The sequence below is a fragment of the Branchiostoma lanceolatum genome, chromosome 15 (genome assembly GCF_035083965.1).
Source record: "Branchiostoma lanceolatum isolate klBraLanc5 chromosome 15, klBraLanc5.hap2, whole genome shotgun sequence".
Lineage (NCBI taxonomy): Eukaryota > Metazoa > Chordata > Leptocardii > Amphioxiformes > Branchiostomatidae > Branchiostoma > Branchiostoma lanceolatum.
The window spans coordinates 3980557-4002734 of record NC_089736.1 but is presented as its reverse complement, the minus strand read 5'-3'; the positions used below and the strand labels follow the sequence as shown (position 1 = coordinate 4002734).

The window sequence follows — 22178 nt, the reverse complement described above, 5'->3', positions numbered from 1 at the left end:
TTACATTATATTACTATATAACATATCTGTTCCAAAGCCAGATCCTAAAGGCTCTGCAACTTATTTTTACACAAAGCCATCTAATTGCAAAAAGACAAATTGAATACATAGAGGAGCGCCAGGCATTCAGGCATTTTATTTCATAAAACAGTCTATATTTTTGATTTATCAAATAAAGATTATAAGAGATATCTCACCAGGGATGCCAGCCTGTAAAGTGACTTCCTGGCCCTCCTTGACTGTGACTTCAGTGGAGGCTCCAGTGTCTTTCCTTACCACCTGGCTGGTTACCTGAGGATAACAGGGAAAATATCACGTCAGTGCTTACCATGAGATGTGCCATACTGAGATGGCTGCTAAACTGACCTTCCAGAAATGGATTGAGGAGGATTCTTTTGCTACTGTCAGTCAGTCTACGGACATTTACTGCACATATAGAAAAGGAGTATTCTAGTCAAGCCTATGCATAGAGGGACCTAATGTGCTATCAGACGAATGGATGAACTAAACTGAACTGTTTTTCTGCTCTGTGGGACTTTGAAAATCTGTATATACACCAAATTGCAACGAAGAGATTAAGAAAACTGAATGACTTACAAAATGTAAGCTCTTAACTACAACTGTACAACTGTTATGTTTACAAGACTTTACAATCATTATAGTTGGAAAAAGACTGCTTGACATTCAAAGGGTTGAGTATTTTTTATTAACTGACATTGTATTTAAAGAAACTACACTTAGTGTTTCAGGTAGCTATTCAACATTTAAAGTTTGGTTAGCGGACCAGTTACATGCTTAGTGCTATTGATTCATAATCTATTTTACTCTTTCAATTTTTATGAAAAGAAAAACAAAAAAATCAAACCCACCCCTTCAAAGGGACTCTGGTGAGACATACAGACAAAAACACAAAAAAGACAGTTCAATTATTGAAAACGATTTGATCATTCCATAGTACATATTTGCTTGCTATATACCTGTTGATTATTTCTTTTGAAATTTGGCATTGTTATAGACTTTTTAGGGCCTGAAAAGCAATGTGTTGGATCTAACATACCCTGTTTAATGTCCTAATTGAGAATAGAACCCTAAACGTACAGAAATCAAGCCCAAACAGACACATACTGGATGATAATGACTAGTGCACATCAGAGCAGTGACTGTCCTTAGTGCTGAATTACCGGTGGTGCCTTCCATTGTCTGACATTAGAAATATTGCTTAGAAAATAGACTAGTTACTGCAAATAGACTGAGTAAACCTGTGGTAAAGACTTTTGGTATAAGTAGTAGATAGCACAGGGCAGAAGGAGCATACAAGAAACTGAAAAGGCTGCTTGGGCCAAAGACCCATTTCTTATCTTATACCCAATTTAAACTGGACAAATTAAGTCATACGTTCCTACAAGTACAAGTAGTACGAAGGAACCATCTCTCTACCTGCATCTACTTGGCAATCCTACACTCCTCTTAAAGCAGGAGATGCTAAGGCTACAGATCCTTCTCTTGTCTTAAACCCCATTTAAACAGGACTAAGAATGTCACACTTTCCTACAATTTACACTAAGGAACCATCTTCCTACCTGCATTTCCTTAGCAACCCTAGACTCCCTTGTGTCTCCTCTTAAAGTGGAAGGAGATGCTAGGGCTAAAGATCCTTCTCTTGTTTTAAACCCCATTATTCATGCTTAGGTCACATTTCCAAAGCGGGGCCCGGTCGGGCAGCTTGCAGGAACAAAAAGTATCATATAAAATACAACAGAGGACACAAAAGCACTTGAAATTGTGTATTTTCTTGATATGCATATTTTACTTTTCATTTTCGCCAACATTCCGACCGGGCCCCGGCTAGGAAATGTGACCCTAGCATAAAACAGGACTACTTATGTCATAGTTTCCTACAATTCACACTAAGTAACCATCTTCCTACCTGTATCTCCTTGGCAATCCTAGACTCCCTTCTGTCTCCTCTTAAAGGGGAAGGAGATGCTATAGTGCTACAGATCCTTCTCTTGTCTTAAAACCCATTTAAACCAGACTAATAAAGTCATATTTTCCTACAATTTACACTGAGGAACCATCTTCCTACCTGCATTTCCTTAGCAACCCTAGACTCCCTTGTGTCTCCTCTTAAAGGGGAAGGAGAGACTAAGGCTACATATCCTTCTTTTGTCTTTTAAGACAAAAGAAGGATATGTAGCCTTAGTCTCTCCTTGGTTTAAAAACCCCATTTAAACTACCTGCATCTCCTTGGCAATCCTGGACTCTGTTCTGCCCCCTTTCAGGGCAGAAGGACCATACATATAGAATACAACACGGGGTATTCCGTATCACCCGAGGTTCCAGCCCGACCGTGGGTCGGATCGCCCGATGGCCGTAGGCCGGAGGGCGATCCGACCCGTGGGAGGGCTGGGACCGAGGGTGATGCGGAATACAACGTGTTGTATTTTATTTATGTCATACCTTGGTCTACCCACCCGCGAAAACATACATTTCAATGCGGAATGCGCCAGAAGTTGAGGGAGTTTTCTGTCGTCGAACAAGAAACTGTAGCAACATTGATTCCAATCTCCGAATCCGGTATTCGAATTTCCGACGGCCGCACAACCGGCGCGCTCGAAATGCGTTCGAAATATTCTATGGAAGCCTGTGTGATAACACTTCCGAACCCTATGTGATCCGGATAGTTATCACACGGTCCGGAACACCCGTATCAGGCCCAGGCATGACATAAAAGAAGCTACATGTATAAAGGCTGCTTGGGCCACAAAACCTTCTCTTATCTTATATCCCATTTAAACCAGACTAATAATGTCATACTTTCCTACAGTTTACACTAAGTAACCATCTTCCTACCTGCATCTCCTTGGCAATCCTGGACTCTGTTCTGTCCCCCCTCAGGGCCAGGTCGCTGTCCTTGATGCTGAGCACGATGTCGCACGTGGTCTCTCCCGTCTCCGTGGCAGCGCTGCAGGTGAACGTCCCCGCCCATTCCTTGGTTACCTTGGTGATCCGTAACGTGTGGATGTCGTACTCGGAGAAGAACGTCAGCTGGTCGGATTTCGACAGTTCCTTTCCGTTGAAGGACCACTTGACTGATTTACTCCCTAAAAATAATAATCATAGTACAAAATGTATTCATGATCTATATACCAATGGAAGGTATATCTAACACTTATATATGCTGTGGTGCTGACTTTTGAGTTTGCTGAATTGGTATATGTCTTCTACATAAACAGTGGACACAGCCAGCAACTAGATGGATCAAGAAATCTACAAAAGCCATGGACAAAGGCAAGCAAATACAAGTCCATTGAGACCACATACTAGTATTTGCCACAATGCCCCCTTTCAGTAGCATATTTCATTATGCCCAGATGAAGACAGCTGACTAGTTGTGAAAAGATAAGAGATTGTCGATGGAGCCAAAAAGATCTTCCGAATGTACAGTTAAGTAAACAAAACCTACCTGGAACCTCAGCTCTCAAGTTGACCTCCTGACCTTCCTTGACCTCAAAGAACTGCGGCGGTGTCTGCGCGGCTGGCCTCTGAATCTGCAGCAACTCAGTTGTCTTCTGTGTGAGAGTGGGGGGTCCGACCGTCAGCAGGATGTCACAGGTCGCAGCGCCGTGGTCCGTCTTCGCCACGCACGTAAACTTTCCTGTGGAAGGAAATATTATAATATGTGAATAAAGGCCATTGATTACACTATAAGACTAAGAAATTCATTGCTTCCCAGATAACGTAAGGAAAAAGATTGTCTGTTTGGACTTTGCTCTAGGAGACTTTTGAAAATCTTTATTATAAATACCCAAAATCCTAGTCAGGACATGATTTTCTGTGGTTGGCAATGTTTCAAGCTTCAGAATATCTATGTGGAAGGGAAGTATGTTTTGCAAATATGCAGCACAGTGTTCTGTCTTGGCCACACACATGAACTGTCCTGTGGATGACAATGTTTCAAAGTAAATATGGCCAGGCAGTATATGGAAAAGTATGATGCTTCACCTCAATAGAGGATGGCTGCTTTACCAATTTAAAGGCCTTTTATTTGCAAGCTGCAAAAAGTTTTTGTGAAAGAGAGGTTTGTTTGACAAAATGCAGCACATTAAACGTAAACTTTACTGGCAGATAATCTTTCAAAGTGAATAAAGGCGTTACTGATAGTGACCAAGAAAAAAACACAACAAGAAAATGTATCCAAAACAATTATAACGATAAAGACTTATAGCAATGATTAATATGATCATTAATAATACTCTTGAACTGCCTGTACTAAGTACTAGAGTAGGAGTTGTCGATGGAGATATGTAAAATACTTAGTTGTGAATAAAAGAACCTTGCTATTCAATCATTAATGATATAAGCAAATAACAAATCTACCTGAGAAATCGCTGGTAACATTGTTGATCTTCAAGATGTGGACGTCACCATCGGAGGAGAAACTGATGTTGTCAGACTCGGACAGCTCCTTCCCCTCAAACATCCACATGATGTCTGCTTGACCTGGAAAAAATGAAATCATGATAAAATCAAGCATACATATTGGCTCTTTGAATAAGATGGTATTTAGAAGAATATCTTCAAAATTATAATGATAGACAATGTTGATACATGAGTAGTTCCTTATCAATAGCTCTTGTGGATGCTTTACCAGAAAGAGTCGGTAACCCTCATTGATAGACAACATGTAAGTTTTTATTTTCTCTACAGAATTTTATAGATATGTCATATTTGTCACGCTTACCTCCATGTGGGCTCCAAGGATCTAAGAAGATGCACATGTACACAGGTGAAGAGATGAAGACAGTTTAGACACGGCAGTATCAGTGAAAATGTACAACAAACAGACAAAGTAAGACTGAGAGTGACATGTAGTGACAAAACTATTCTGGAAACGAATACTGTACAGGATAAACTAAACTATAAACATGAACATGTATATTTTTTAACAGTATGGATATATGTCAGACAAGAGAATGGTTGAGATTGTAGAGTACATTAAGTTAAACGTTCCTACAATCCTAGGAGAATACTGGATATGTGTGGAGGTGCTTTATGATAGCCTGTTTGCCCTTGAAACCCACATGAAATTATCCTGCTGTTTACCACTTAGGTATCAGTGCAGTAAAATCTATCCAAAGTGACCACTCAAGAGACCTGAAGAATATGGTTGTAGTAGACAGGTGCACATTACAGACAGGATGCTTTGGTCAATGTGAAAAAAATGACCAAGTGATCACCAAGATATGACTAGAATGGACATTCAAGTGGCCATCATGTAGAATTCTGAAGTGGTCACTAGTACACGTATGACTGTATTTACTGAAGATAACCCTGTGTACAAGGTAATCTTCCTACCTGGGATTTCAGCCCTCAGAGTGACTTCTTGTCCCTCCTTGACTTCAAACTGTGCCACAGCCGGAGTGGCCTGTGTGGTCTGGACAGGAGATCTCAGTCTCCACTGCTGCATCTGAACCTAGCGATCACAGAAAGAATTATTCACAGAACAGTACTCACTGACAGATACTTTCAAGTATTTTTCCTATAAAGAATTACAAAAATTGAATAGTCCGAAAATTATTCCATCAGGCACAACCAGGTATTGATCTCACCTGCTAACGTTTTGATGTCTATCAGACACCTTCTTCAGAGCTTCTGACTGGAGTACTGCTTCTCACCGCTATACCACCACCTACATTGGCTACTTATAGCGGTGAGAAGCAGTACTCCAGTCAGAGGCTCTGAAGAAGGTGTCTGATAGACATCGAAACGTTAGCAGGTGAGATCAATACCTGGTTGTGTATAAAGAATCTCCCATATACTATTTTCTACCAACCTGATGAAATTATTTTCGGCACAGAAAGAATTATTCACAGAACAGTACTCACTGACAGTATTTTTCTATAAAGAATTAACAAATTTGAATATTTTTCATCAAATTTTCAGACTATCGGGTGGCCCCCTTTGCTGTGAACAAGCAGCTTTATCAAGGGCAGCCATAAGTCTACACAACAGAACACAATCAATACACTAGAAAGGCCGTCATTTGCCCCTGAGCAAATACAGCATGTTTAGCCATACTCCTCCCCATACAAGAAGTGGGCTGTCCCAAAATAACACCTGGGCAAATCAAAATATTAACTGCATGTAGAAAGGCAACATTTGCGAGAGCATCATACTTCGCCAATCTCCCTCCCGATGCATAAATTGACTGTTCCAAAATCACCCGTGAAAAAAATTCTTTCTAAGAGTTCTGCGAGACCCCAAGAGCTTCTTACTGCAAAGGCTTGCGTGTGTTCCTGCAATATGACCTCAGGTAAACTAAATAGAACACATGTTCTTTGGCCAGTAGCAAATGGAACGCCCAGAACCTTAGATAGAACATGGATTCCTTGGCCAGCAGCAAATAGAACATGGAACGGGGATACCACTTTTGGCCTATTTTTGGTCTGAAAATTGGTCTAAAAGTCCGCCAAATGAAGCATTTTGAAGTGATGTACACCAGAAATGTGATTGAAGTCCTGTAGGGACATATTCAAGGCACCCTTGTGCCGAATTTCAGATCATTTGCTTGTAATACCAGGGCACAGGAGCCAAAAATATAAAAATTGCCTAAAAATGCCCCAAAAAAACTCCATAAAAATGATTTTAAGGCCTGTTTGAAAGCAATTTTAAAATCACCTGAGGGTATTTGCCTTCTTTACCTCCATGCCAAATTTCAGGTCGGTTGATTAAAAAATGGCGGAGTTGAATCCATTTGAAGATTTGGCAGGAGAAGAAGAAGAACATGAACTAGACTGGCCGTCATTTGCTTTAAGAGCAAATTCAGCATATTTCACTTCGCCCCCCCCCCATGCAATAATTGATCTTTTGACGAAATGGACCATCCAAAAATTCCATCTAAACACAAGAAGACTTGTCCCAAGATCTATTTATTCTTCATCTACATTCATTAACATGCTTGAACATATGCAAAGATACACAACAATACTATACACTATATATAAAAGTACAATACTATACATCACCCTGGAAAAATGCGCAAACATGCACTATGCAAATATACAAAACTATAACGTTGGGTAACATAAATTCGCGGGGTACTTAAATTCACGATTTTTCGAAAACGGGGTATTTAGGGATATGTGCTAGATGCAACATCAGTAATACCGCTAGAAATGCAAACTTGACAGACTAACGTATTCAGAACACTGGCTGAAAAGCTTTGACAACCATGCATTAGAAGGCGGCGAGGACAAAAACTCTCCGTCCCTTATTAGAACAGTCTGAGCTCGAGGGCATCGTGGGAGAATCACACTGCATCGTTGTCGGCTGGTTTATAAGACAAATGTCACATCCGCTTCCTGCTAAACACAATCATTTACAAGACAACTTATTTTCTTAAAATTGCTGACCTGCAATTGGACTCTAAGTGTGATCAATCATCAAAACCCCTCTTTGTTGCTACAACCTACGGCACGTGTATTATCCCGCCGCCATATCATTACCCAGAATCCTGTTGTCAAGCAGACGACAAAGGTTTGTGAGGAACACTTTTTTGTCTTAATGTTGCGTGTGATTGTGGACTGAGGACGATATTTTCCTCAAAGTTTGCTTCTAACACAACAAGGAATACATGGACATAGTAGTATTATCAATGCTACGGCATCCGGCTAACTTGCCATGAATAATGTACACGTTGCCATGACGGTGGATGTCGACTTTGACGTTCTACCGACTCAACACACGGGTTGTTCCCGTAGGCCTGATGCGTGCGGTACGGCCGTTTTTTCGTGTATTTTTTTTACTTAGACACATCTATATCCATAGCACTCTCCTCAAGCCACGGATGGAACGAATAGCTGCTGTATAAAATGTAATTAGCGGTAAGATATTCAAGACGAATCTTCTCTCCCGAATTAATGTTCACACCTGTCCGACAACACCGTCATTGTGCGTGCGGCGGACGGTAGTTTCAAGTTGAAATATTCTGGTGTCAGCACGACTAGAGACAAAATCTACCATATATATGATTAGTGCAAACTTTAAGATAGTACATGATACTGACAGAATAATAGAAAAAAAGGATGGTTTGTTGTTCTGCTGGATTGATTTTAGTCAACCATTATCGGAAAAATGGCGAATTTATGTTACCCAACGTTATTACCATTAGGAGGGGGAAGGGCTTCGTGGCACATACAAAGGCCGACCCGACATTGGTTTATCTTATATAAAACAATTTCATATGTAAACAATTATGAGATAAATAGCGTATGAAATTTCTAGTCTATTCTTAACCTTGCTATTCAAAAAGTATTAACAATTCAAGTTGTGTTGGACCCCTACAACGCAAAATGACCTATTAAAAACGTGCTAGATAACTACCGCATAAAAAGCCAACAATGCCTGTCTTTTTTACAGTAAAATTATTTCAACAATTCAAAAGTTTGCTGATATTCATTCACATCATGTGTAGACAATCGCGCTTTGAGAGGCGCTTGTGAAGTATTACTTCCTGGGTCAAAGGTTGTTGGTGCAGAAAGTGAAACTGCATGCAAACCTGCTCGCAATCGATCAGATCGGCCTACCTCGGCCTAGTGGTATATCATCATCGTTGGTATAGGTTTGATTATAAGTTGTATATAAGTGCGACACAACCAATTCAGAGACGGATTGCATTTTTCTCGTCGTCAAGTCGTGATTTATTAGTGGTTGAAGCCGCCATAATTAAATTTGCGAGAGCATCATACTTTGCCAATCTCCCTCGGAGTCCCTCTCAATGCATAAATTGACTGTTTCAAAATCACCCGTGCAAAAAAATTATCTATTCAAGTTCTGCGAGACACCAAGACTAAGAGCTTCTTAGTGCAAAGGCTTGCGTGTTTACCTGCAACATGACCTCAGGTTACCTGAAAAGAACACATGTTCTTTGGCCAGCAGCAAATGGAACGCCCGGAACCTTAGATAGAACATGGATTCTTAGATAGAACATAGAACGGGGACAGCACTTTTGACCCGTTTTTGGTCTGAAAATGGGTCCAAAAGTCCCCAAAACGAAGCATTTTGAAGTGATGTACACCGGAAATGTGATTGAAATCCTGTAGGGACATGTTCAAGGCACCCTTGTGCCGAATTCCAGGTCATTTGCTTGTTATACCAGGGCACAGGAGCCCAAAATATAAAAATTGTCTAAAAATGCCCCAAAAAACCTCCATAAAAATGATTTTAAGGCCTGTTTCAAAACGATTTACAAAGGGCCTGGGGGTATTTGCCATCTCAACCTCCACACCAAATTTCAGGTCGGTTGGTTAAGAAATGGCGGAGAAGAAGCCATTTGAAGATTTGTCAGGAGGAGGAGAAGAAGAACCAGACAAATACAATATATTTCACTCTACCCATACCTCTAGGTATGGGAAGTGAAATATAACAAAAACAATATGTTGAGCCATACTAGGTATGGCTAAACATAAAAATCAATACATTCTACAAAGTTTAATACAAAGGCAAATGCAAGTGGAAATAGCCTAGTACATAGTACATATATCTGATGTTAGTATATGACATACTGAATGTATCATCATAGTGGGTTTGACTACTGTGTACGCTACAATGTCTTAGACATGAACATCTTTGGAATCTCTAACATCCAATCTGCAAAGATTGCCTTCGTCTTAATTAAGATAAAACAACCAACAAAGAGATTGACCTGACGTCATCTCATTGGTGGATTGCCCATTCCTTGACAAAGACTGGTGTTGTCAAGTCGAAAATTTGGGTAAGTCCAATTATTTGAGTTGGCAATTACAGTTAAAATTTGTTTCAGAATTACTTCTACCAACACAGATGAACTTTCAAGCTAACCAACTAAGAGCAAATTGTACTTTGTGTGGCATTCTCAATGAAACACAACTAGCCGCCCACCTCTGCTCCCTCTGTTTCCAGTGTCTTCTCCATCTCCAGATGTTGGTCCGTAGCTTCCTTCACGTTGACCACGATGTCGCACACCGTCTTCCCGCTGGGTGTTTTCGCGATACAGGTGAAGGTGCCCGACCAATGGCGGGTGACTTTTGTGACAGTCAGCATGTAGACATCCTTGTCTACGCCAAACTGCACTTCGTCAGAGGCCTTCAGTTCCTTACCGTTAAACAGCCAAGTGATGTCAGGCTTTCCTGTATCAGACAGAAAATTGTTGCAGCTTATCATTTTATAGATCTTGATACTGCATCAAGGTTAAGGCATGTATTGTACACATTCATATCATGGCTTATTTCACAGAATGTTGGAGAATGATTAGAGCTGAATTCAATGATTGTTTTCATGATGTTTTAATAAGACAATGTATATGGCAGATTTGGTTATTTTGTTGTAATGTCTAGTATGAAAAATGGTATTCAATGCAATTAGGCCTCCTTTGAATAACCCTGCCCAATCTTTCACTAGAATCAAGACTCCAAGAAACCCTCTTTTAAGGCTCCAATTTTAGGAAAAATTCACAACAGCTCTTTTATGTTTGATTTAGAATCTGTGGCCTGAATTGCATGTCAACTAACATGGTACTTTTCTCTATCAATTTGCCCTTTTCAAGCTGTTGCCACCACGTAATACACAGAATAGGTATATGTATCTCAGTCTGGAATCTGGATATCAAGAGTATACCTTAATCAAAAATCTTTTCAGTTAGCCTTCATTGTTTCAATGAAAAAACAACTTTTATTGTCTTACAGTTGCCACCATGTATCTACCTGGTATCTCCGCCCGTATGTTGAGTTCCTGCCCCTCCTGTATATCTATAGTCCCCGGTGCGGTGGACCGTTCCATGAGTAACATGGGAACCCTGAACGTCAGCTCTTGCGTGCGCACAGTCTGCTTCCTCATGGAGCTCGTAACGTTAGGTGGGGAGGACGGAATGATATGCAGAATGATCTGGCATCGGCCGGTACCATGCGGAGTGGTAGCGATACACGTGTACGTCCCCTCAAACTCTCGCTGGACCTTACGGATGGTTAGGGTGGAGGTGTGGTTGGTTGCGGAGACAGCGATGGACTCGGTGTTGCTGATCTCCTTGTCGTTGAAGAGCCATGTGACGTCAGCGTCATCTATGGGCAGGACAGTGGGGTGGTGGGATGGGGACACTTAGTGGTTTGATTTATTAGTAAAGTGGAAACAATTTGTATCAGACATGATCATGGACAATGGATGAATGAATCATATGCAAGGTAATAGTTAGTCAAGCAACTGGACAAAATTTGGAAATGGTCTGACGTTTCTGACTAGCATCCGCAGTCACTGATGAAAGACAGTGGATGCTGTCTGAAATGTCTGACCATTTCAAAATTTTATCTAGTTGCTTGATTAACTGTTACCTTGCATGCCTTATTACCTTGGGGATGTCTAACCTCAATCGATGAATGAATGAATACGAGGTAATTTGTCTCATTTTCCTCCAGGACTTGCAATCCTTTATCATGGTACTTTCCTAAGCTTGTTAAGATCATCTTGACGACCATAGATAGGGAAACTGTTGTACAGATGACAGTCACTTGATTGTCACACTCAGTTTTGGTGACTTTCATTCAGTTAACCGTTCTTCCACACATCCACCATTCATTCATTTAGTCTGAGTCTTACATTATATTGCTTGCTGTCTCATCTGGTCATTTACATATTTCTTCCATAAAAGTTTGTTTCTTTGTCTTCTTATGTCTTCTTTCATTCTTTTGTTCATTGACAAAATGTAATAACCTTCTCACCTTGACATCATACCTTATTGTGACCTTCACTCATTCACTCACTCACTCACTCACCCACCCAAACAAACCCACTCACTTACTCTCAACCACACACCCATCCACACATCCATCCATCCATCCACCCATCCATCCATCCATCCATCCATCCATCCATCCATCCATCCATCCATCCATCCATTCATTCCTCATTTCTGTCTCTCCCCCTCACCTGGCACCTCTGCCCTAAGTGTGACCTCCTGCCCCTCCAGCACATCCAGTGTTGTAGGCTGGGTGCAGGGCTCCTCGGGCAACTTCAGCTCCTGGGCCTGCAGGGATTGGTCCATCTCAACCATCTGGGGAAACAGTGGTGACATATAGATGAGTTCTAGGCTTCATTTACACAGGGCAGATTATTGGGTAACTGATGATTGGCCAAAAAGGCTTGTCATTAAGATCAAAGAGAAATAATCTGAAGACCTTGGAGATCATTCACATTAAAGATAATTTGGAGACCGTTGGAAGACTTGGAGATCATTGACGATCACTGAAGGACCGCTGAAAGACATTGGAGATCATTGACTACACACTGGAAGACTGTTGAGAGCTCTGTCAAATTCTGAGACCCTCAACCAACCTGATCTTGCCCCTGTGAAATTCCCACTTTAAGCAGTCACTTGTAATGACTTTATGAAGCCATGGATTGCACAATCTACACAATACAAATTCAGACCCTTGTAGTGCCTAGTAGTACATAGGGCATTGCAATTTAATACCTTGATGACCTCCTGGTTAGAAGATTTCTCCACCTCAAGTTTGATGTTACAGGTGACCTCTCCCCTGGGAGTCATGGCGACGCAGGTGTAGGTCCCAGCATCCTCCGGCTTGACACTGATGATGGTGAGGCTGTGCATGTTACCAAAGGAGGTGTAGCGACGGTCCTCTGTCTCCCGGATCAGTTTGCCATCTAGCAGCCACTCTATTCTTCTGCTGTCTGTGATTACATAAAACAAATATGATCATTTATGGTATTATGGTCATCTCAATGAGTATTTAGAATCCTGTCCATAGTTACTACCTGTCTGGTGTATCTATGTGGGTCACTGGTCATTTTCATTGTAACACTTGTACAATGTCCCGTTAGTCACAGGTTACTACATTTGTATAGACTGGTTTGTTCTTAGACTATCAGATATTCAAGGTTCCTGTATCTGGCTTTAATGTTCATAGGATTGATTTTTTTGACAGTACTTGAATTTCCAAAGATGATGCTGGAATTTCAATAGTTAAACATGCATGAAAACCAAGTTGAATGTTAAAATCTAATTATGTTTTGGTCCAAACAATTTCAGGGAGTCAGATTCCAGTTTTTCTCTCAGTCCTATACTTTCATTCTGACCTCTTGCTAAATTATCACAGGAAAAATTGTCCAAAATAAATAACACTTTTAATGCGGCCTTACCTGGTATTTCAGCCTTGAGCTCGACCCTGTGCCCCTCCTTGACCTGAGTCTTGGGAGTCTCCGGAGGCTCCTTGGGCTCTTCGACCTTGATGATGATGTCACAGGTCACGATACCGTCAGGAGTGGTGGCCTCACAGGTAAACACACCTGTCGGGAGGGGAAAGTGATTATCAATGATTCAATCATAGTTCTTTGACACACTATCATATATCATAATCCATATACATATATTAGATAGCCTTGAATCTTTGATAAGTTGGCAAAAGTGTTCACTTGATATTCTTCACAGTTTAGGGGCTGGAAAGAAGGGATTTCTACAAAGACCTAACAGAAGGGATAACCAACCTGCCACACAATTTGATAGATGGTAACTTGATTCAGTGACCATTATACATTATGTGCCAGGAGCACATTCTATGATGAGGCTGGAGTCAACTGCAGAAAATTGTCATATTCAAATAACAGGTTGATCCATTTAGTAGTATACATTACCTGTAACTGTAAATCACGACTTATCAGTGATGCTTACCCGCATGTTCTGGTCCGACCTTGGACAGAGCCAGGACGTGGAGGTCCCCTGTAGTCAGGTACTTAGAGAACTTGGTGTCGCTCACTTCCATGCCATTGTGAAGCCATCGTATTCTGGGGTTTCCTAGAGGAGGAATCAGAATGTAACTGTGTATCAATCTCCCCATATTTATGTATATACAAATGCTGTAAAAGGTTGACTCAAAGGAACTTAGAAGATTGTTCACTGTAATTAAGGAATTCTTCCTTCTTGATAGGAATGACGTTTTCTTAATGCTATTTTGTCAGATTTAAAAGTTTCAGATATACGAGTTTGGAAGGGACTTCTAGCATTTGACAAGTACATGTACATTTAGACCTACTACTAGTATAAAGAACTTGTAGCTCCTAAATTGAAAGTAAATAATGATTCAATATGTGACAAAAATACATTTGCAAGGCTTTGAAACTAAACCTACCAGGAATATCTGCCTTGAGTTCCACCCGTTGTCCCACGGCCACGTTGACCTCGGCAGGCTTGGCCTCCTCCCGCATTGCTCTGGCCACCTCGTCATCCAGCTGCAGAAAAACAGTACCACTACCATCCTGCTCCACAACCTGAGGCTGTATCGTTACACTCGTAGATGTCTTTACCAGCCCATCAGACTCTATGGTTATCCCCAGTGGTGTTGCACCTTCAACTTCAGCAACCGTTGAGCCACCGGCGCACACACTACCCGACTCTACTCCTGTCTTAGTAACTGGTAACCTTTCTCTGCTCAGCATGCTTAAGTCTCTTGGTTGGCTAGATTCTTCAGTAGACCCATGCGGTTGTTGGAAGTCACCACAGACAAGGCTACGTGTACCTTCATGCTGGTGTGGTACAGCAAACACTTCAGCAGTGTGGGGGAGAGCCGTTTCCCGTTGGTAGGGTTTGTCTCGGGCAGTGGTCATGCGAACACCGTGGTTTCCACCTAAGCGTGCTTCATCCTCATGCATTGTTATATCCGCATCATCATCATCATGCAAGTCTCTACGTGCGGCAGTCGCAACATCCGGTTCATGCAACGGAGCTACGTTGTCAGTTAACAGTGGTTCCTTAGGTCTTTCTACGCCTGTTGTTTGTGATGGTGAGGCCTGCGGGAATGTCCTACTGATTTGTGTTGAAGGGATGGCTTGTGGGGGTTGGAGTGGGATATGGTGATGTTGCTCATCCATTTGTGGGAAGGAGGAGACGGGACTAGCTAGGCTTGTTGTGTCAGTTACAGTGAAGCATTGATCAACAGTTCTAGAGGGACTGGTTGGCGACATATCCTTGCGACTTAGTCCGTTAACATTTCTTTCATCATCAACGTCTGTACTGGGTACCACTCTTTGTACCTTACTGTCTGCCAACTGTGGCTTGCTATCAACTGTTTTAGAGTCTGCAACACCTACCTTCCCTGGCTTTGTCAGTTTAACTGATTTTTCCATACCACTTCTAAGTGGTGTATTCCGACTTTCTAGTCTTCTCTCTGTATCATCTGGAGAGTAGCAGCTGCTTCTTGCAACATTTGCCGCTAACTGATCTGATATTTTCGCTTTCTTTTCTCCCTCACTGGGTCTTTCTACCAGCAAGGCTGCCTGCCTCTTTACCGTCTGTTGAACATGTATCCCCTCACTGCCCACAGGTGCCATGATTCCTGTGTCTGATCTCTGGCTCTCTGGTAAGTCCAGCCTACCTTCCTCTACAACCTGCATTTTGTCCTCACCTGTTCTAAGACTTGGGTCTCGTTTTCTGAAACTCTGTTCTTTTGTGGACAGATTTATCTGATCTGTGATAGATTTTGACTGAACGCTGTCCCTGTCTTTAAATATTTGATGCCCTAAATCTATACCATCATCAGATTCTTCTGAACTGTATCTTCTAACCCACGGAGACGTGTCTCTTTGTTTTGTCTCTTCAGTAAGCTGACTAAGGGTAGATGTTGTTCTTTTTTCTTCTTCTTCTAACTGTTTCTCATTCAGTTCTTCTAATTCATCTGAGCTGTAGTCTGTTATTCTGGTCTTTTGTCGAGATTTCAGTGAGTCTTTTGTTTTGGGTCTAGTTACAACTTCCTTTTCTTCCTCAATAGTTTCACCGCTTTTAAGTTCCTGACTGGTAGGTCTTAGCTTGTTGCTACTGTCATCACTAGCTCTGCCTTCAGGCTTCTTTTCTTGAAACATTTTTGCAAAGGCCAGCCTTCCTTTTTTGATGTCATCTGAACTGAAGTATTCCAACTCGACATCAGGTTTCCTAACCTTTCTTACCTCGCCAGCCATTGGTGCAATAGGTTTTCTAGATTTTGAATCTGTTTCCACAACCCTTGGCCTACGAAATTCATCTGAAAAGGTTCTTCTTGCCCTGTCTTTTGAATCAGATTCGTCAGAACGTGCGAAGGATTTTTGAGTTCCCTTTCCTGTATCAAGCTCCAGTTCACTGGCTGCATGAGCAAGATCTTCTATGCCTTGTGCGTGGTACAAATTGGAATGGATCTCTTCCCCTGAACTAGCTTCATCACCATCCTCCAATGAATATCCCCTATGTAATACCTCTTCGCTGCCGTAAGGTTTCCCTGCCTTTAAGCCTAGTAATTTCGACATTTCTTCAGATTTCAAGACATCATCTATGATACTGCTTGCCTCTCTTGCGGCAAACCTGTCGGTTAGTTCTTTTTCTCTCTCATCAGTTTCTGTTATACTACTTTGTACAGGACTCACCAGTTTGTGCCCGTCTGTGTCATCTATTCTTCTCTCCTTTGCTCTTTCGCTCCGTATTTTTGCAACCTGCTGAAGTCCCTTTTCTGCGAGAGAGGAGAGAACAGTTTCTGCCTTTTGCATCATTCGCTCTCTACTGTCGAAGATGAGTTCACCACTTGTCCTTCGTTGCATCGGTTCTTTGAAGAGTGCCTGAACGTCAGTGGAGCTTTCTAGCTCTTCTGAGCTTTCACCGCTGTCGTAATAAGATGGTTTGCCTCTGGAATCTGCTTCTTTAGCTCTACCTAGTTGTAACCGTTTTTCTCTTACACTTTTCGGCTCCAAGAAAGATGTGCTTTCTTCATCAGATGATGGTAACGCAATGCTGATAACTTTGCTGCTTCTAGCTTTTCCCGCTGCGAGCTGAGGAAGACCAACTATTTCCATCTTTCCACCGTCACCTTTAATTTGGAAAGAAATCTCCTGTCCTTCCAGGCTACCAACAGTTGGCATATCAGTTCTTAGCTCTTGTGTTTCAATCTTACCTTTAGCCCGAATATGGATGAGAGATGGCTCTCTTTGTTGTTCAAAACTAACACCAATGTCAGTTTGTCCCTGCCCCTTCCCTGAGAGAGGCTCCTGTTTACCCTTAAATGTCACAGAAACCTCCCCATCCTCAGATTGTGATGTTGATGGTGTTATGGCAGATGCATCCAGATGGGATGATTCTGATTCAGAGGATGGTAATGATGTTACGTGATCGGATGGTGTGGTGGGAATATGCTGTACATGATGGCCAGATGTGGTCTGTTCTTCGTCGGCTGATACATACGGACTCAGGTCTTCATCGTGCAACTCAGTTTCATCCAGAACTGATGGCGTGCTGACTGTGCTGCTGCTTTTGTCTGCATCAGCAGCTATCACTTTAAAGGTTGCAGCATCAGTGATGCTTTCCCTACCTAGAGGAGTGAATCTTTTTCCGGAGAGAGACGGACTTGAAGGAACTTGTGATTCTTCAGCATCCTCGAATTTGTCTTCCGTTTCCAAGTCTGTTGTTATCGCTGTTGTACCCTTCGCCAATTCTTGTGGTTTTGGGCTTACAGTTGTCTGAATGTCGGACTCTCTTTGTGTTTTCGTAGATGGCTCATCCTGAAGAATTCTTCCTTTCATTGATGAGACATCTGGTTCATCTTCTACAGAATCTTCTTTCTGTTGCCCATGGTCTGGAGTACCTCTTGATGATTCAGCATAGTCAGATTTCTGTTTTATACCAGGCTTTGCAGATGGTTGAGGAGTTGTCTTTGTCTTTGCTTCCTCTTTATCTGATTTCCTTTGGATTTCTAGGTCATGGTCAGGTTTGAGTACATCTGGAACATCTTTGTGTGCAGTAGATTCTTCATAAGATGACTTCTGTGATATTCTAATTCCAGCTGCAGATGGGGGAAACTCTTCACGATCGGTTTCGACTTGTGCAGTAACGTCTGTTGGCTTAGATGACTTTTGTGGATATTCTTCTTCTTCAAGTTTTGTTGACATTCTCAGACCCACACCTCTTTTGGGTTCGTCTTCTGCACTCTTTGTTGATTCCTCATATGTTGATCTTTGTGTTATTCTAGTAGGATACACCTCTCTTTGTGAATCAAGCTGTATTTCTAGGTCATCTTTTGGCTCGGATGACTTTTGCGGATATTCTTCTTCCTCGAGTTCAGTTGACGCTCTTGAGCCCATACTATTTTCAGGCTTGTCGTCTGTACTCATTGCTGATTCTTCGTATGTGGTTTTTGGAGTTATTCTAGTGGGGCATACCTCCTTTTTCGAGTCAAAATGTACTTTCAGGTCATCCTTTGGCTGGGATGACTTCTTGGGATATTCTTCTTCTTCAAGTTTTGTTGATGTTTTGAGGCTAACACCTCTTTCTGGCTCTTTGTCTGCACTCTTTGTTGACTCCTCGTATGTTGATCTCTGTGTTATTTTGGTGGGGTACACCTCCCTTTGTGAATCAAGCTGTATTTCTAGGTCATCTTTTGGCTCGGATGACTTTTGCGGATACTCTTCTTCCTCAAGTTTTGTTGATGCTCTATAACCATTTTCGGGCTTGTCGTCTGTACTCTTTGCTGATTCCTCGTATCTTGTCTTTGGTGTTGTTCTAGTGGGATGCACCTCCTTTTCCGAGTCTAACTGTATTTCCAAGTCATCTTTTGGCTGCGATGACTTCTTGGGATATTCTTCTTCTTCAAGTTTTGTTGATGTTCTTAGACCAACGCCTCTTTCTGGCTCTTTGTCTGCACTCTTTGCTGATTCATCGTATGTGGTTTTTGGTGTTATTCTGGTGGGATATACCTCCTTTTCCGAGTCTAACTGTATTCCTAGGTCATCTTCTGGCTTGGCAGACTTTTGTGGATATTCCTCTTCCTCAAGTTTTGTTGATGCTCTATAACCATTTTCTGGCTTGTCGTCTGTACTCTTTCTTGATTCCTCGTATGTTGTCTTTGGTGTTATTCTAGTGGGGTACACCTCCTTTTCCGAGTCCAACTGTATTCCTAGGTCATCTTCTGGCTTGGCAGACTTTTGTGGATATTCCTCTTCCTCAAGTTTTGTTGATGCTCTATAACCATTTTCTGGCTTGTCGTCTGTACTCTTTCTTGATTCCTCGTATGTTGTCTTTGGTGTTATTCTAGTGGGGTACACCTCCTTTTCCGAGTCTAACTGTATGTCCAAGTCATCTATTGGCTGGGATGACTTCTTGGGATATTCTTCTTCTTCAAGTTTTGTTGACGTTCTGAGGCCGACACCTCTTTCTGGCTCTTTTTCCAAACTCTTTGTTGATTCCTCGTATGATGTCTTTGGTGTTACTCGTGTGGGGTAAATCTCCTGTTCTGACTCCAGCTGTATTTCCAGGTCATCGTTTGGCTTGATTGACTTTTGAGGAAAATCCTCTTCCTCAAGTTTTGTTCTTATACCAAAGCATCTTTCTGGCTCTATGTCCAAACTCTTTGTGGATTCCTCGTTTGATGTCTTTGGCGTTACTCTTGTGGGGTAAATCTCTTGTTCTGACTCCAGCTGTATATCCAGGTCATCTGTTGGCTTGGATGATTTTGGTAGATACTCTTCTTCTTCAAGTTTTGTTTTCTGAGTTATTCTAGTGGGATACACTTCCCGTTCCGAGTCTATCTGTACCTCCAGGTCATCTGTTGGCTTGAGTGACTCCTCTTCTCTTAGTGCTTTTGAATTTTTGAGATCTAAACCATTTTCAGACTCTCGGCCTGCACTCTTTGTTGCTTCCGCAAATGCTGTTCTGTCTGTGATGATGGTCGCCTTGGCAGGTTTGGGGTACGTTTCACGTTGTGCGGACATGTGTATCTCCAAGTCGTTTGTGTGCACCATTTGCGGATACTCCTCTTCCTCAAGTTTTGTTGTCATCCGTAGGCCCGCTATTGTTTCAGGTTTGTGATCAGACTTTGTCTTGGGGTACACCTCATTTTGTGATTCCAGCTCTATCTCTAGATTGTCGGCGGGTGGTGTTCTCAATTCATCGTCCTCTTTCTCTGGCTTTGGCTGTCTGTCAACAGCACCATTTGCAGTTCGTCTTGATTTGGGATACTCATTACTTTCTGTGTCTACTTGCTTCTTAGATTCGTTATCAATGTCTGCTTTTGTTGCGCTTTCTTCTAAAGAACTTTTCTGCGATACTCTAAGTCCTCTTGAAGGTTTGTCATAAACTTCATGCACAGTGTCAATGTCTAGGTCTAAGTCTTTAGATTTGCTTCGTCTTAGTTCACTGTCCAGTTTCTTAGACTTTGCTGCGTTTCTTGTATCTAGGTCTGCATCGGAATCACCACTGCCAGCAGTGGGAACCACAACTCTGTCATTATCGGTAGAAGTATGATCTACGGAGTCCTCGTCTGTGTGGAAGTCTTTGCTAGCTCCTTCTCGGTCTACTCTGTGCAGTTCGGGCCTCTCTAGTCTTCTTCCACCTTCGGAGAGAGAGGCATGGATATGTGTGTCCTGACATGATGACGTGTTGGATGGGGTTAGTAGTTGTTGTTTTTGATGTTTGGGCTGGGAATGAACAAATGAGTCTTGGTCATGGATGGTTGGCTTGGGTTTGATTTGTGAAGAAGAACCAATGTCCGAGGCTTTACCTCGTTCTGTGGCGAACAAAACTTTCCCAGCATGCACTTCCGAATCCTCAGGCTCGTCGCTATTGTCAAGGTCAAGCCGGCCTGACGACTCGTCTAGAACTACCACCCTGGCATGCGTCGGGCCCTTCTGGGCCCGGGGCCACTTCGGTTTTGTGGCCGGTTTGGTGGGCTTGGCCAGGCCTCCAGCATGCAGTACAGGCTCATCATCATCAGCAGACACCACACCCTTCGCAGCAACACCTGTCCCGTGTGGCGCTCGGGAACCGACAGGTGACGCATCGTCAGGTGTGGATTCTGGTGGAGGCACACGCCGGACAGGTGCAGGGACAGAAGGCACACGTGCAGACCTCACCTCCTGATCTTCTGAGAAAGCGTGAGACTCGGTGACGGTGTTGACGGTCCCCTCGGAGCTGATCTCCTCCTCTTCTTCTTCGTCCTCATGTGGGAGCGGCTTTCTCGCGAACATCCCTTCTCGGTTCTCCTCAGCTGCCTCAAGCTCATCTCCATCTAGAAAATACAGGTTGTCAGAAGAGCCTCAATAAACAACAACTTTTTAAAAAATCTTACCAAAAAAACAAAGGCATAAAATCCACCCAGTAGAAATAAAGAGGAATAAAGAGTAGTTGGAAATGATACTAGCTAGTTACTGGTGACTGGTACATGTAGCAAATTCTAATGCTACCAAGTTATACTTTCTTCTTTAAGAAACATGTGGTTACACTACTTACAGAGGCTGAACAGTACATATCAATCATCACTTCACGACATTAGATAGAGGAATACACTTGATGTATAAAAAACAACTCTTACCAGCTATAAGCAGTTCCGCACTGCACTTGACCGTTCCGTGAGCGTTGGACGCCACGCAGGTGTAGGTTCCGCTGTCGCTAGGCAACGTGTCGTAGATCTCCATGTTGAAACTGCCCTTCTCTTCGAAAATCTCGTAACGGTCTCCTGATAAAAAGAAGGTCTTGAGTTTTAAATATGCCTGTACATGTAGAAATACAGTCTAACCTGTCCATAGCTTGTCACAGACTAGTAGTTAGTGAGTAGACAAAGGGCCACAGTAGACTTGGACATGGATTCGTCACTTCAGATGTAATGTTTACAGCAAGTTTACTTATGTCAGCAGTGAGCTGTACATTGTGCAGGCACCAACAGTCAACAGAGGCCTTTGGGGCTGGACTGGTAGCTGCCCTACCATAATCAGTACGACCATCCCCCACTCCCCAAATTTACTTAGACTTAGATCCTCCCGTGCCTAGTGGCACATTGGGTATAGCAAGCTTTCTCCATTCAGTACGGTTTGGGCCATGACTTCTGGTCTCATCAGGATAACCCCCAGTAGGTTAAGGTCCTTCTGTAGCATTTGTCGCCAGGTAAGCAACCCCCCCCCTCCCCAAAAAAAAACCCCACCCCAAGTAAAACCCCATTAGAACTTATTAGAGGGTTACAAGAAGAAGAAGAGGAAGGAATATTTCTTACCTTCTGTCAGGACTGTGTCTCCCTTCATCCAAGTCACCCTAGGTTTGGGGTTACCCGACACCTTACAGGTCAGCTGGGCAATGCTGTTCCGCTCACACACCTCATCCTGCAGGGCCTGGCTGAACTTAGGGGGGCCTGGTG

General features: G+C 42.5%; 1 protein-coding gene across 10 annotated transcripts in view; it reads right to left on the bottom strand.

Moving 5' to 3' along the window:
• The window catches only part of LOC136420862 (hemicentin-1-like), a 53865-nt gene that overhangs the window by 10534 nt on the left and 21153 nt on the right, over positions 1–22178 (bottom strand). For 6 of the 10 annotated variants that reach the window (XM_066407971.1, XM_066407975.1, XM_066407973.1 and 3 more), the window contains 16 exons: positions 22038–22172; positions 21363–21506; positions 16435–21059; positions 14175–14274; positions 13718–13840; positions 13189–13335; positions 12503–12720; positions 11959–12082; positions 10743–11132; positions 9922–10169; positions 5359–5476; positions 4745–4765; positions 4381–4503; positions 3467–3658; positions 2854–3104; positions 198–291 (listed from right to left, as the gene is read on the bottom strand). In XM_066407971.1, coding sequence (XP_066264068.1) covers positions 198–291; positions 2854–3104; positions 3467–3658; positions 4381–4503; positions 4745–4765; positions 5359–5476; positions 9922–10169; positions 10743–11132; positions 11959–12082; positions 12503–12720; positions 13189–13335; positions 13718–13840; positions 14175–14274; positions 16435–21059; positions 21363–21506; positions 22038–22172 — 7053 coding nt within the window. The remainder of the gene's footprint in view (positions 1–197; positions 292–2853; positions 3105–3466; positions 3659–4380; positions 4504–4744; positions 4766–5358; positions 5477–9921; positions 10170–10742; positions 11133–11958; positions 12083–12502; positions 12721–13188; positions 13336–13717; positions 13841–14174; positions 14275–16434; positions 21060–21362; positions 21507–22037; positions 22173–22178) is intronic. The other 4 variants (XM_066407976.1, XM_066407981.1, XM_066407974.1 and 1 more) reach the window with 4 other exon arrangements.